The sequence below is a fragment of the Kogia breviceps genome, chromosome 2 (genome assembly GCF_026419965.1).
Source record: "Kogia breviceps isolate mKogBre1 chromosome 2, mKogBre1 haplotype 1, whole genome shotgun sequence".
NCBI classification, from domain to species: domain Eukaryota; kingdom Metazoa; phylum Chordata; class Mammalia; order Artiodactyla; family Physeteridae; genus Kogia; species Kogia breviceps.
The window spans coordinates 107,153,285-107,168,414 of record NC_081311.1 but is presented as its reverse complement, the minus strand read 5'-3'; the positions used below and the strand labels follow the sequence as shown (position 1 = coordinate 107,168,414).

The 15,130-nt window shown below is 36.1% G+C and overlaps 1 protein-coding gene across 8 annotated transcripts in view; it reads right to left on the bottom strand.

The window, feature by feature from the left end:
- Positions 1–15,130, bottom strand: part of RAB3GAP1 (RAB3 GTPase activating protein catalytic subunit 1) — a 132,735-nt gene that overhangs the window by 33,453 nt on the left and 84,152 nt on the right. For all 8 annotated transcript variants that reach the window (XM_059053676.2, XM_067025929.1, XM_067025928.1 and 5 more), the window contains 8 exons: positions 11,492–11,560; positions 9,892–9,965; positions 7,713–7,805; positions 7,124–7,293; positions 4,912–5,001; positions 3,116–3,288; positions 1,817–1,871; positions 633–1,004 (listed from right to left, as the gene is read on the bottom strand). In XM_059053676.2, coding sequence (XP_058909659.1) covers positions 633–1,004; positions 1,817–1,871; positions 3,116–3,288; positions 4,912–5,001; positions 7,124–7,293; positions 7,713–7,805; positions 9,892–9,965; positions 11,492–11,560 — 1,096 coding nt within the window. The remainder of the gene's footprint in view (positions 1–632; positions 1,005–1,816; positions 1,872–3,115; positions 3,289–4,911; positions 5,002–7,123; positions 7,294–7,712; positions 7,806–9,891; positions 9,966–11,491; positions 11,561–15,130) is intronic.

Sequence of the window (15,130 nt, the reverse complement as noted above, 5' to 3'; positions counted from 1 at the left end):
GCACATTTTTAAAATCCACAAAACTATGTGTCATATGCATACACATATATACATCAAAGCATAGAAACAGGTGTAAGAAATTATAACCTAAACCAATAATAGTGGTTACTTCTACAGATGAGAAATGGAATTAGTGGGCAGTGGCCTTTACTTTTTCTAGATTGAGTTTTTCACAATAAAATGTATTCACTTTTTACCTATGCAAAAAAACCCAACAAAAACTATTGCTCTTCCTTAGGGTTTGAGCTGTTGCTATTCTACTTCCTAATGGTATAAAATGGATTCAAACTGCATATTACAACAGATAAAAACTAATTACATAATTAAAGAATTTTTACTTTTGTTCTTCCAATATTTTGGATTTTGTTTTTTTAAACACCTGAGTACCCACCACTAAGTTTAAGACGAACTAATAGATCACCTTATACATGATGAGCTACTACCTACTGAAACTTCAAAACATTTCTCAGTTGTACAAATAGTAGACCTAAAAGCCCCAATAGTCAAATTTATAGATCTTTGAACACAGAACTGTTTAAAGAATTGCCTCTACCCAAAGCAATCATCTCTTACTAGGATAAAGTTATATAAACAACAAAAAATAAAACTTAAAGAACCAGTCCATGTCCTACCTGGGTCACTGGAATATAGAGAGGTTCTCCATTATGTAGCAGTGTAAGTTTCCCATGCTGATGGAGTCGTCCTTCTGGCTTTAAACTTGCCATCTCCTTAGGTCCTCCTTTCTTGCCACTCTCTTGTCCATTTCCCTTAAGTTCTTCAGTATCACTTAGGCATTCAAAAAATTCTTCCTCACTGTCACTCCAAGAATCCCATGATTTTCCCACCTCTCCCTTTTCCTTATCCATATCTTTTAGATTGTCTGGCCCCAGATGGTCTCCAGATTTTCCAGCATCCCCTGAATATGTATTAGTTACATTATCTGAAGGACTTGTCTTTCTCCCCTCATCACGTGCCTTCTTTCTTTCAATACAACAATTTAACATCTGAAAAAACATTCACATTTGAATTGTTAGGCAGTTATTCAGATATGAGCAGGTCTCCGCCCCATTCTGGACAGGGTCATCCTTCTCTCCCCCACCTGGACACCGGTGATCAGAACACGCCCAGAGATCCTCCCTTTTGTGGTCAAGGACTGTTAAGCTTCCAGCCTTATTACGACCAAGCTAAATAAAACCCACCAGCATAGGTTGGCGTAGGAGCACCAAGACCTAAAAGGTGATTCAAAGTAACCCAGGGCTCATTTTGCCGTATTTGTAATAAATGAGCACTACAGTTTTCCCCCCACGCCCATGGGTTTCACTTGGATGCTTAGGCGTTAAGTACCTGCGTACAAGGAGAAAAGTTACGTAACTTAAAGCTGTCAATAAACTTGTCAGTCAAATGACACATGAAGGGAATTTCCACCTGAAAAGCCAACCCTATCCTCACTGCAGGATGCCTTCTGGTTTCCAGACAGCCCGCTCTCATCCTTTCTCAGGAGTGTACTTCCACTTTGCTTAATAAAACTTCTGCTGCTTAAAACTGCTCTGTGTCTCTCGACTAAAGTTTTTCCTTCAGGAGGACAAGGACTGAGGAAATTGCCGTTCCGCCAGTGACAGTAAAAATCTATCCACTACTTGAATATTTTATGTTCATTCTCCACCCTTTCCCTGGACCTTGTTGTGAATGACAATGACTTAAGTAACCTACAGCACCACAATGAGAATAGCCTATAATCCATTATCACATTTAATATCAGAATAAGCTCTGATTGAACCAAGACCACATTTATATACTGTTACTGGGAAATCTTTACCTGTAGTTTCTGATGCAGTAAACAGCATCTTAGATCTGGGGGTCCACTTGCTAATCTATCAAATAAAGTAGTGGGAAAAACAGCTTAGTAAAATTGCTTCAGATATTCATATTTTTATACTACCATACATTTTAGCCACATTGATAAATCAAAACTAGGTTTCTATAGATAATGCAACTGAGATGGACCAAATAAAATTAAAAGATCAAAATTTATTTTATCCCCCTAGTCCATAATTCACCAACAGTAACAGCAAACTAGTAATAGCTCTCAAGCTAACAGAAACTTGAAAAAAATTTTAAAGCCTAGAAATTCACCCTAGGAAGTAGCTAGCATGTAGTATTTCATGCCGTACAAAAGAGATTATACTATATATTCATTTCTTAATCATTATGGTGGATTCTCAATATAAAATCCATTGATCTCCACCTCTCTTTTGCCAACGGGAGCCTGGACTGCCCCTAGGCTAAATCACTAGGTTCCCAGTAATCAGCCAAGAGAGAATCCAGCTAAGCAGAGGCTGGCAAATGACCGAAGAGTAAACATATTTGGATCAAATACCACTTTATATTACTTAAATCATGACTCTCCTCCCTTAGTTTGAGTAGCACAGGTAAATGGGCAGTAACCTATGCAGTACCAACATATATGCTAACTAAACTCTTCAAATGAAATGTCAATATAAATTATAACAAAAAATTATAGGTAATGTCTAATACCTGAACTTATGAACTTTAAAGATATTTTTCCCTCCAACTATAAAAATGTATGTTCATGACAGAAGATTTAGAACACAAATGTATACACAAATGTATAAAGAGCAAAATAAAAACATAATTCACACCTGGAAAAACTACTGTTAACATCTGGTTGTATTTCTTTCCAATTATTTTTCTATCATATTTCTATATATATTCTATATGTTTTTCAATATTCTCTATCAGCATAATTGAAAGCATAGTTGAAAGCACTCTGTATACATAACACTATATTCTACTTTACTACAAATACTATGATCACTTTCTATGTTATTAGAGATTCTTGGAAAAAAAAAACTTTCCATTGTAGAGACATATCATGATTTATTTAACCATTCTTTAATGTTTGATATTTACGTTGTTTAACTTTTTTTTTCCTATTATAAATTTGCTGCAGTGAATACCTCTGAACAGAAATCGTGTCCTAAGTTTCTTACCACTTTCTTAGGGCAGATTTCCCAGAAGAGGAGAATTAATGGGTCAAAAGTCAAATTTTACGAACAAAAATCCTATCTCTAAAGCTGGAAACTGAAATTATTACCCTGGAATCAGAAAGTTGTTCTCCCATCTGAAACGCATTTCAAGAACAAACTCCTGCCAGAGATGTGCCACTCCTTTCAGTCCTCCGTGGTAGAAATTGATCATACAAAGACACAAAGCCAATTTGTATGTTAAACTATCAGATGGTGCAGATTTGAACTGATTGTAGAGATTCTAAATTTAACAAAACAGAAATAAAGCAAAACTTGTTAACAACATATTAACATGTATAATCAAAAACTGTGTAGGTAGAGATTTTAATACTGAAATTAATCTATCCTACCAAACCGGCTTTTATCAAATGTCTAATACATTATTGCCTAAGTTGTTCTTAGGCAGCTCCATGTTTTCAAGATGTCTATAAGTATCACAAAGTGAAGCTATAGTTTAGTGAGCCTAAATTTATAGCTTTCAATTTCTTCTGTGGTATCTTTAAGATATAATCCAAATTTCATGTGTTGTTATAAAAATCTTTTAATTACAAATGAGTACACACTTGTCAAAATCAAAAACATAAAATCAGAACTATATAAACTGAAAATGTAAAGCCGGCTTTTCCTCCTCAGTTCATGAAATCACTTCCCCAAGATAACTACTGCTAACAATTTGATATATCTGCACACCTGTCATTTAAACTCTCATTTCTCAATTTATCAAAGACTTGAAAGAGGAAAACATGAAAATTTTACTTCATTTTACATGTTACTTCATTAAAGAATTTTCCACTCTCTGTCCAGTTTTGAAATACAACGAAGAATCTGCTGCAAGACGTAAATTTTATGATTTATGAAAAGTGTAAAATGAAGGCAATCCTATAACAATGCACAATATATGTTATTTTTTTCACTGTTTCCAGCACAGTTCTTCTACCCAAAATATGTATCTATGTCAATGTTCTATAGTAGGGCATTGTCTGAATGAAGGCCATGATATCATCTTCACTCAAGTTTTACTAAGGTGATTTTTAAAATAAAACGATCAGGGCTCCCCTGGTGGCGCAGTGGTTGAGAGTCCGCCTGCCGATGCAGGGGACACGGGTTCCTGCCCTGGTCCGGGAAGATTCCACATGCTGCGGAGCGGCTAGGCCCATGAGCCATGGCTGCTGAGCCTGCACGTCTGGAGCCTGCGCTCCGCAACGGGAGAGGTCACAACAGTGAGAGGCCCGCATACCGCAAAAAAAAAAAAAAAATTAATTAAATAAAATAAAAAGATCCTTATTTCAAAACAGAGAAAGCTTTATAGTGAGTGCTAGAAAGTTTTCATGTTTTCCTCATCCAAGTCTTTGATAAATTGAGAAAAGAAAACTTAAATGACAGGTGTAGAGCTATAAAACTGTTTACAGTAGTCATTGCTATGAACTAGATTTCATGACTGTTGCTAGAAATATAGCAAAACCCCTAGAAATTCAATGCATTTAAAATATTTTAGGGTTCCCCTGGTGGTGCAGTGGTTAAGAATCTGCCTGCCAATACAGGGGACACAGGTTCAAGCCCTGGTCCAGGAAGATCCCATGTGCTGCAGAGCAACTAAGCCCATGAGCCACAGCTACTGAGCCCACGTGCCACAACTACTGAAACCCACTCACCTAGAGCCGGTGCTCTGCAACAAGACAAGCCATCCCAATGAGAAGCCCGCGCACTGCAACAAAAAGTAGTCCCCACTCGCCACAACCAGAGAAAGGCCGCACGCAGCAACAAAGACCCAATGCAGCCAAAAATAAATAAATAAAAGAAATATTTAAAAAAAAAAATTTTTAATAAACAAAAAAATAAAATATTTTAATATTAATTAACTTACATATTCTTCACTCTCTAATGGAAGATTACTATTGTCTGTTGAAGAAGTCCCATCTAACGGTTTCTCAGAAGCAGCATCAGGGAATAAGAACTTAGGAGGGAGGAAGAAAGAAAATAATCACCTCTTCAACGAAATTTCTCATTTTGTTGACTTTTGTAACTCATATAAACACTGACTTTTTAATGGTTTTGTTTTTAAAATGATGAGAATGCTTACTGTACTGCCCAGTTAGTTCTACAATATCTCAAACATTTTCTATTTTTCTTCAAAAATACATTGTTTCGGGCTTCCCTGGTGGCGCAGTGGTTGGGGGTCCGCCTGCCGATGTAGGGGGCGCGGGTTCGTGCCCTGGTCCGGGAGGATCCCGCGTGCCGCGGAGCGGCTGGGCCCGTGAGCCATGGCCGCTGGGCCTGCGCGTCCGGAGCCTGTGCTCCGCAACGGGAGAGACCACGGCAGTGAGAGGCCCGCATACCGCAAAAAAAAAAAAAAAAAAAAAAAAAATACATTGTTTCAGTGACTAGTCAATTTTAAAATCAGATTTTTCTTGAATGTAACCACCTGGTTCTGTGAATTGTTTAGTTTACAGAATGCAAAACCAGAATCTCTTCACTATGATTTCAGGCTCATCCAATGTCATTGAATTTTTTTTAATGCTATTATTAAAAAGAAAAAACTATAAAAGAAAATTTTAAAACACCCAAAAATTCATGAGGCTCTGTAGAGAATCATCATCCATGGGTTTTTACATATGAAATGTGAAAAGTATGATATTAAAGACGAGTAATTTTATCTTACGAGATACCCATAGAAAGTGGGAAGCAGACTAAACCTGTAATGACCAGTGTATCTTTTCCACATGATTTCTGTTAACATGTTTGAGGAAGTGTGTGTGTGTGTCTGTGTATGTCTGTGTCTGTGTGTGAGAGAGGGTGTGGAGAAGTGGTGAAAAGCTATACAACTGGAATAAAATCTCTAAGGATACATTCTCAAGAAGGGGCCTTCTCTACAGAAATTTACTTTCAATCCTTTTATCACTATTCTTCCCAAGTGTTTTGTGGTGCTGCTGACTTGTAATTCCTTTTACTATGCATACTCTGTCACGTATTACAGAACATGCTGAACAGACTTTTTTTTTTTTTTTGAACAGACTTTTTTAAATGAGAGGAACTACCAAGTGCCAACCTCTACTACTAAGCACATTTACAAACAGTATCCCATTCTCCTACCACTATGTGAGCTACGTATCAGTGCCCACATCTTACAAATATACAAACTAAAAATGTGGCTAAAAGTCTTGCTCAGGTAAACAGCAGGGATAAGATTAACATCAAGTTTTCAAGTCCTATATTCTTTTCATTGCACTACTCTTGAAGGTTTTTCCCAAGAACGTCTTAGTGCAGAAATTGCCAGAAGTACGATTATAACTACAATAATAGTAAGGGTAGCTATCATCTAGCAAAGGCCTATTTTATGCCAGTGTAACAGAAGGTCCTTTAGTACTCACAACAATCTCACAGGTTTTCATTACACTCATTTCAGATGAATAAACTGAAGTTAAATTGCTTGTTCAAAGTCATACCATAAGTCAGGATAAAACCCTGTGTATGGCTCCTAGGCCAGGCCTGTTCTACCACCCTATACCTAGGAGACACCCTAGCCCCTTCTAGTACTCACTATAAAGTTTTCTCTGGACTGTTGTGAAAGCAAGTTTTTGAGAATACCATTCTGATCATGTCAACCTTCTGCTTAAAATGGCATTAAACTGTTAAGATGAAGTCCAGTGCTTCAACATGGCAGGTTACCTGCTACTCTCCTCATCCCTGGCCATGCTCTGGGAAGTACCCTGCCATATACCAAACTGTCCAACATGCTCTGTCAGGCTTCTGCTATTCCTCTGCTTCTAAACCTTCTTCCCTTTAACACTTAACTCAAGTGTCCCTCTTTATGAAGCTTTCCCTGATCACTGCTCAGAGACAGATGCACCCTCTGCCATGTTCTCACAGCCCCTTTGCCAGAATTCTCACATGTAACATGGTCCTGTAACTACTATTTACTTTCCTTCTTCCCACTACACTAGTGGGAACTCAATGTGGAGACAATGTTTTACTCATTTTATATTTCCAATCCAGTGCCTGCCACATAGATGGGATTGAACAGATAATGAATAAATGAGTGTGCATATAGACATATAAAAACATTACATTTAGTTTACCAAAAGAATTGTATTGAGGACATCATTATTCAGTGGTGATTCTTCTACACCTCTCTGTTTTCGTATTTTCTTCTTTGCAGTGTGTACCATATTTGAAACTGATAATTTATGAATTGGAACTGGTGCAGGCTCTGTCAACTTTGACAAAGCATGAGTTATATCAGCAACTTCTATAAAAAGAATAGAAATGAATACATATTATATCACCAACCTTGGTATGTTAAAGTGATGAATAAACTGATGACTGTACAGAATATTTTAGTCACTCTTTTCATTAGTGACTTTTTACTAATACACATGCTCAGCTTTATATGGATGCATGATTGACAAAGGTGTAACATAATTTCTGCCCAGGGAACTTCAAAAATAAACCTCTAAAACCCTGCTTTTTCAAAATATCTTACATTTTTGGTGGAAAGAACTTACTAATCACACCATGTTTTAAGCTCAGGGTATATACAGCGTGGAGAAAATGGTAGCTGCCTAGTTCATCAAAACTTGCTTCCCCAACATAACTCAAATTAGAAAAATATATGAAAAGTTGCTAGAACATTTGAAAATAACTTTTAAAAAAAGAAAAAGGTGTCACCTCTTCCTTCTTCCTCAAATGTGGATCGTCCGAGAATCTCATCAGTTGACTCCTTTCGACGGCAAATTTTAAAGAACTCAGTGACAAAATCACCTACATAGAAAAAATTGTCTCTCATTTTTGAAATGTAACTGAAAGAAATCAGTCCTATAAATAAAAGTACATGTCTTTTCACAAAAGCTATAGCTAAGATATGATAGAAAAAGAACCATTCAGTTTTTCTACCCAATCCAAAAAGTAATCCTATTTCAAAGGTAGCCTTGCCTTCTCTCCATAGCCCAGGATATTAAAACAGTTTTTCCTTAGAATTACTTCTAGAATGAAAGGAAAAAATAATTGAACCTAATATATTAAGCAGTTACTATTTGCCTGAATAAGACAAATAGTATCAATTCTCATTAAGTTGTACAAGTAACAAGAATATTACTATATATATATATATATATATAGTGGTCTTCTTTCCCTAGCTGCCACCCTACTAGAATTCTGAATCCATTAGAAAAATAAAAATAAATTCTAAAGATATGTTTCTACAGGATTAAAAAATCATGTAGGATGAAGTTATTTCAGCTTCAACCTCATATTAATGATATGCTTTGTGTCATTATAAGAAAGGGGGAAAAGGTTTATATCTTCTAAAGAGCTGCTATGAAATATGTTTGCACAAAGAAATTAAAGCTTAACAAGAACCATCAGTACTAAAATTATTAGACAATACAATATACTAATTACATCCAAGTTTCAGAATTCACCAACTAGTTCTGAATAAACCTGGAACATTTTCTGGAGTTCTTCAGACAAGTAGGAAAATCCTATAATCTAGTCATATAAACATAAAGTTAAAGAGATAGGGTGAGATTAAGGGACGGAAACTTAAAATGAGAATACTTTTAATTCTAAGGCCCTCTGTAATTATCACAAAAGTCAGCGGCTGAGGAATAAGGATCTAGGAAAAAACTTAGTGACTAAATTTAATAATTTAGTAAATCAATGATTAAACAAGAGAAACAATTTATTAAATACTCATTATAGATAGGCACTGCGTTAAATGTGATACACATACACACACGTCCATGATCTTATTTGATCCTCTCACTAACACTCTGAAGTATGTACTATTGTTACCTCTATCTTACTGACACTGGGAGAGATTGTGAAACTTGCTCAAACTGGTGGATGTAGAATTTCAAACAAGGTCTATCCAACTCAAACTCTTGATATAAACCCTCTATCTCCTTATACCCCAAGGCAAATTCACTGATGGCAGGAATTTTACCTTATCTTTGTATTCACTATTATATAGTTAGCACAGGCAGTGCTAATAAGCATTTAATGAACAGCACATGATGAATGATAAAGAGCCCAAGAAAAAATGCTTTAGAGAAATGCCCTAATATTGTCATCAATAACTCCTCAGTTGAACGGTAATTTATCAGGTTAAATGAAATAAAGGTGGCATCAACACAGAAATGAAGAAAATAATTTTCATATGTGCTAAATATAAGAGAAAAAGACTGGAAAGAGGAGATGGGTTCATAAGATTTCATGAAAGAGATATTATCTACAAAAATGGGAAGGGAAAGATAATTCTAGACATGGGATATAATAATAGGATCTGAATACCAATGGATAGCTCTTAAAGTATTTCTATTTATGTTATTCCACTGACTTCTTCAGATATCCCTATGATGTGTACAAGATTATTAACACCTCTTTTCCTCTACCAGAAAAAAGATTTGCAGGTACAATACAGAGCCCTATAGAAGGGCTCTAAGAAGATTATCAAATTCAGTGTGGACAGCAAAAGACAAAAAGGGGTTCCACTCACTACAATGGAAGATGCACAGTATGCCACATTAAGGAAAAAAGGAGTGACATAAAAGCATCAGGAGGATAAACTCAGGTCATGGGAAAATATAGAGAATTTTGAGGTACAGACTAGTTAAAACCAAATGACAAGAAAGCAAGTCTGCTGGTACTATTCAAGAGTAACTAGAAGGATTCACTGTTGTTGACAAAGATTTATTTTTAATGGAGTTAACTGAGGAGGTCACAATGTAAAAAAATTAAAATAAAAAATACTTTTCGGATAGGTGAAATAAAGTATAAAGATCAGTGTTCCTGATCTGGAGGATAGACAGATTTGTGTTATTTCAGGAAAGGAACATAAATATCTTACCTAGCAAACACTGAGGATTATCAGCTTTTCGAACTCTAACAGACCAATGGGGAGCCTGAATAGGATCCAAATCACTAAAATGCAAAACAATAAACACAAGATCCTATTTATGGCAATCTGCAAGACTCATACATTTACCAAAATGCAGTCTAATAAAAACATTATATAGAAGGACAAGCAATCCATTTTTCCTCCCTTAAACTTACTGTTATTCATATGCAGACCATTTAGATAAGTTTAAAAAAAATAAAACATTGGGGGCTTCCCTGGTGGCGCAGTGGTTGAGAGTCCGCCTGCCGATGCAGGGGACGCGGGTTTGTGCCCCGGTCCGGGAGGGTCCCACATGCCGCGGAGCGGCTGGGCCCGTGGGCCGTGGCCACTGGGCTTGCACGTCCGGAGCCTGTGCTCCGCGAGGGGAGAGGCTGCAGCGGTGAGAGGCCCGCGTACCGCAAAAAAATAAAAAAATAAAAAAATAAAAAAATAAAACATTAAGACATCAAAGTTCTTAGACCAAAAAAAGCACAAAAGGAAAAACCAAAATCAAAACAAACTAATCAAAAAACATAAAAATGATCCTGACAGGCAACATACAATGATAATCTAATGAGAATTACATTTTAGGAATAAAGAAAACGAAACGAGAAACAAGCAAGAATCCATAATAATTTTAATCTGCTTTTTGTTACACTATTTATTAATAAAAAAAGAAACAATAAAAATTTCCACAAGATCAAAAGTGCCCCATTTTCTCAGTTAAACAGATTATGGTGCATTCACTTAAAGGAAAACTATGCAGCAATTTAAAAACTGACAACACAGATCTACATTTATTAAATGAATAAATATATTAAATGAATGAAGCAAATTAATATATAAATTTATACCTTAAAAAGATATACCCCCAAAATGCTAACTGGTTATTTTTTAAGTAATGGAATTGTACATAATCTTTACTTTCTTCTTTTAATTTACTCATCTAAAACATCTGATTTTAAAAGTTCACGTTACTTTTACCATCAGAAAATATAACACATTTATTTTATTATTTTTTAAAAAGTCTTCTATTTCTCACTGTTCTGCATCAAGCATGAGACTGTACTAAAATTATGTTCCTCCTTCTCCATGTTCTTCCAGGATAGTGCTCACTGTAATTTTCAATTTTTTCCTGTGCAATTTTCTATTGCACAGGAGTATATGACATGGAAGTTCTGTTATTTGACATTTAATGATCAAATATTATTCCCACATATTTTGATAACCATCATCTCTTCAAAGCCGTTTATCAAATGCTTCTTACCAGCTAAGAGAGGTTCAACAGAATTATGCACTGAATCCCAAACTGCTTAAAAACACCTTTGCTAAAACCAAGTAAGATTCAGATTGCTCATTTTCCCAGAACTAAGGACCCTATCTCCAAAGCCCACAGCTTAAAACACATCTATAATACATATCAATCAGTCTAAAAAGTGATCTTTAAAAATAGAAAAACAACAACCAACTGTATCAGAAACTGATACAAAGAAAAATTGCTAACCACTTCGCAGTTAATTTATTCTACTGAAGTTTGTAAACCTCCATGTACTACTCTTAACATACTTACGAATAAACGTCATTATCCACAATGATACCTTCAGTCAGATGAGGCCATGTAGTTGCTAAGTGGAGTTCACTAAAATAAACAAAACGTACGTAAAATATATCCATAAGCTTTAATACTGTATATATACATCCTGACTCAACAATTCTACTTCTAGAATTGTATCTTCAGTAAATAACCAGAGATGTACATATAAATATGTTAAAAGTGGTCATTATTTATAATACAAAAAAACTGTAAACACCTGGTTTAGCAAACGGTAGCACATTCATATAAAGTTAATGTCTGCAAGAAAAAACTATGCTATACATAACAGCCGAAAAGTATAAGTAAACCAAATGTCTATCAGATTATGAATGGATAAATAAAATGTGGTAGTATTACATACAATGGCATATTATACAGTCACAAAAAGCAATGATGTACTGATTCATGCTAAATGTGGATGAACCTCTAAAACATGCTAAGTGAAAGAATCCAGACACAAAAGGTCATATATGGTATAACCCAATCTATATGAAATGTCCAGAATAGTCAAATCCATAGAGGCAAAAAGTAGATTCGTATTTGTCTAGAGCTAGAGGGCCTAGGGAGCCTAGGAGGGGATGACAGTTAAGAGGTGAGGGGTTTCTTTTGGGGGTAATGAAGTGTTCCAGAATTAGATACTGATAATGGCTGCACAACTCTGTAAACACTAAAAACACTAAACTGTATACTTTAAAATTGTGAATTTTATGGTACATAAATTATATCTCAATTTTGAAAACACCATGATACAGATCAGGGATTGGCATACTTTTTCTACAAAGGACCAGAGAGTATTTGGGGCTTTTTATGGGCCATGTAGCTTGTTATATTCTTGGTCTTTTTCTTCTAAAACCCTTAAAAATGTAAAAACCATTTTTAGCTCATTACCTACAAAAAAACAGGCTATTGGCCAGATTTGGTCCACCAGTCATAGTTTGCTGACCTCTTATTATAGATGAATATTAAATTTCTGAAAGGTTCCATGTGAAATTATAAAATCAAAAACAAGCCATGTGTCTTCAGAAAACAGTAGTACCCCGGAGGAATGTGAGGAGACAAGTGAAAGACCCAAAAAGAAGAAAAGGCAAAAGCCCCAGGAGGCTCCTCAGGAGAATGGAATGGAAGACCCATCTGTCTCCTCCAAACCCCCAAAAAAGAAATCTTTTTCCAAGGAGGAGCTGGTTAGTAGTGATCTTGAAGAGACAGCTAGCAGTGGAAGTCTTACCAAGAGGAAGAAATCTTTCCCCAAAGAGGAACCAGATAGTGACCCTGAAGAGTCAGGAAACAAGAGGGTCCCCAAGAAAAAGAGGAAATTCTCTTCCAAGGAGGAGCCTCTCAGCAGTGGAGCTGAAGAGGCTGCTGCCAGCAAGAGCAGCAGCTCCAAGAAAAAGAAAAAGCTCTGAAAGCTACCCCAGGAAAATTAGAATGATCATTTCCCTAGTAGGGCATAACTTAGAGATATTTCCCAACCCATCCCCTATAGCCCAATAAAATAAAAACAAAACAAAACAAAAAAAACAAGCCACAAAAAATGTACAAGATGACATACATTTATAAAATGTACAAAAATTCTGTGCAGTAAAGAGTTATCATAGCAGGCCTGATACTTAGAAAGGCCTACTTGCAAGGTTGGCCCTTGGCTTGACATCTGGAAACTTGAATTTCAGGAGGATTCCTACCATTCCCTGATAAGAATGGCTCACTCTGCCTAAATTACCTGTGCAAACAATACAGTTTATGCAAACATCTGGTTTCCTTCTGGTACATGCTAGGCAGAGGGTGCCTACATGACCAGTCTCTGATTAAAAATCCCAAATGCTGAGCCTCTAATGAGCTTCCCTGGTAGACAGCCTTTCATACATGTCACAGTTCATTGCTGGGAGGATTAAGCGTGTCCTGTGTGACGACACTGGGAGAGGAAGCTTGTCCTTGGTTTGCTCTGGACCTCACCCTATATGCCTTTTCCCTTTGCCATTTTTTTGCATTGTATCCTTTTGGTGTAATAAATCATAGGTATAAGTACAACTATGGCTGCATCCTGTGAGTCTTCCTAGCAGCAAATCAACCTAAGGGTGGTGTTGGGGGCCCTTGTTGCATATATATATATATATATATATATATATATATATATATATACATAAACATGTACATATATATACCTACTTCATGCATATGAAAAATATTGGAAGCACATATAACAAGCTGTTGTCAGTGATCACCTATGAGTAGGGGGGTTATGAATTTACTGATTATTTTTTTCCTATCTAGATTCTGAACCTACTTCTTACATTTGGAGAGTACAGAAGCCAAAAGGGCCAATTATTTCACTTCTCTGATATCTGGTGATGCTCGACTAACTAGCAACTCCTGTCTGAGACACTGAATCTACAAGTACAGTTAGGAATTCACTGTGAGAGCAGGGCCAGCACTACATAACAATGCAGTGTAACCTTGGTTATGAACCGGACAACTAGGCACCCTTGGCTCAAGCCTATTTTCTGAGCCCAGTTCTACAATGGTCCCAATTAAACTTTTGAGTTTGAGTTACCAAATACTTTTCCAATAAACTGATTTTTTGCTTGAATTAGAGTTGATGAGTACCATTTGCAATTAAATAATCTGACTACTAAACATATGATTTTTGCCTTTTTAAACGTTATCTAAATTTTTTCAACTGAACGTGAATTTATTATTTTAAATAAGACTAATTTTTAATGTAAAAAAAATGACCACAAACAGTATGTGATATCAGAGGACATGAATGGTTAGAGGTTTAAAACTATACACTCCTGAATATTTTTAGGCATAAACCGCAGATTCAGTTCCTAAGCTTTTATGACTATGGCCTCTCCTCTCCCTCTAACTATAGAACAATTTCTTTGACAAGGAGAGAAGACACCAGAAAAAGCCTCTTCATTTCCTCTTCCACTACCAAAGATGCTTTTTCAAAAGTATAGTGCCCACAACATTTGCTAATCACTGTTTGATTTAAATGGTCTGCCAATGTGCACCATCTTACCCTCAACTTATTTCTGTGTTCTTCTTCAATCACTTGTTCCTTTGCTGACTGACTCCACATCATTATATAAATTTGGAAGAAGTATTTAATCATTAAACATTCAGATTTCTACCAGGTCAATTTATTTCTCTCCCCCTAAAATTTTCCCTAAGTGAAATTCAAATAAATGAACCAGTTGGAGGGCCACAAATATATCTGTAATCCACCCTACACCCTTTCTCCCTTGCTCACTACATTCTAGCCATGATAGCCACCTTCTATTTTCTTCAGTAAACTCGCCAAGCTCTTTCCTGCATCAAGGCACTTTGCAGAGGCTCTTCCTTCCACCTGGAATGGTCATTCTCTCACTCTTTGCCTGGCTAAATCCTCCCCTAATTGAGACTCAGAATAAATTTCACTTCCTTTGAGAAGACTTTACTGATGGCATATCAATCTAAACTAGTTCCTCATTTTACTGTCATTACATCCTGTACTTTTCCTTCAAATTATCCCACAATTTATAATTGTATGTTTATTTAGGTGATTAGTTCATCTATTTCCTTTAAGTAGACTGTAAATGCCAAGAAGGCAGAAACTGTCTGTTTTATTTACTCCGG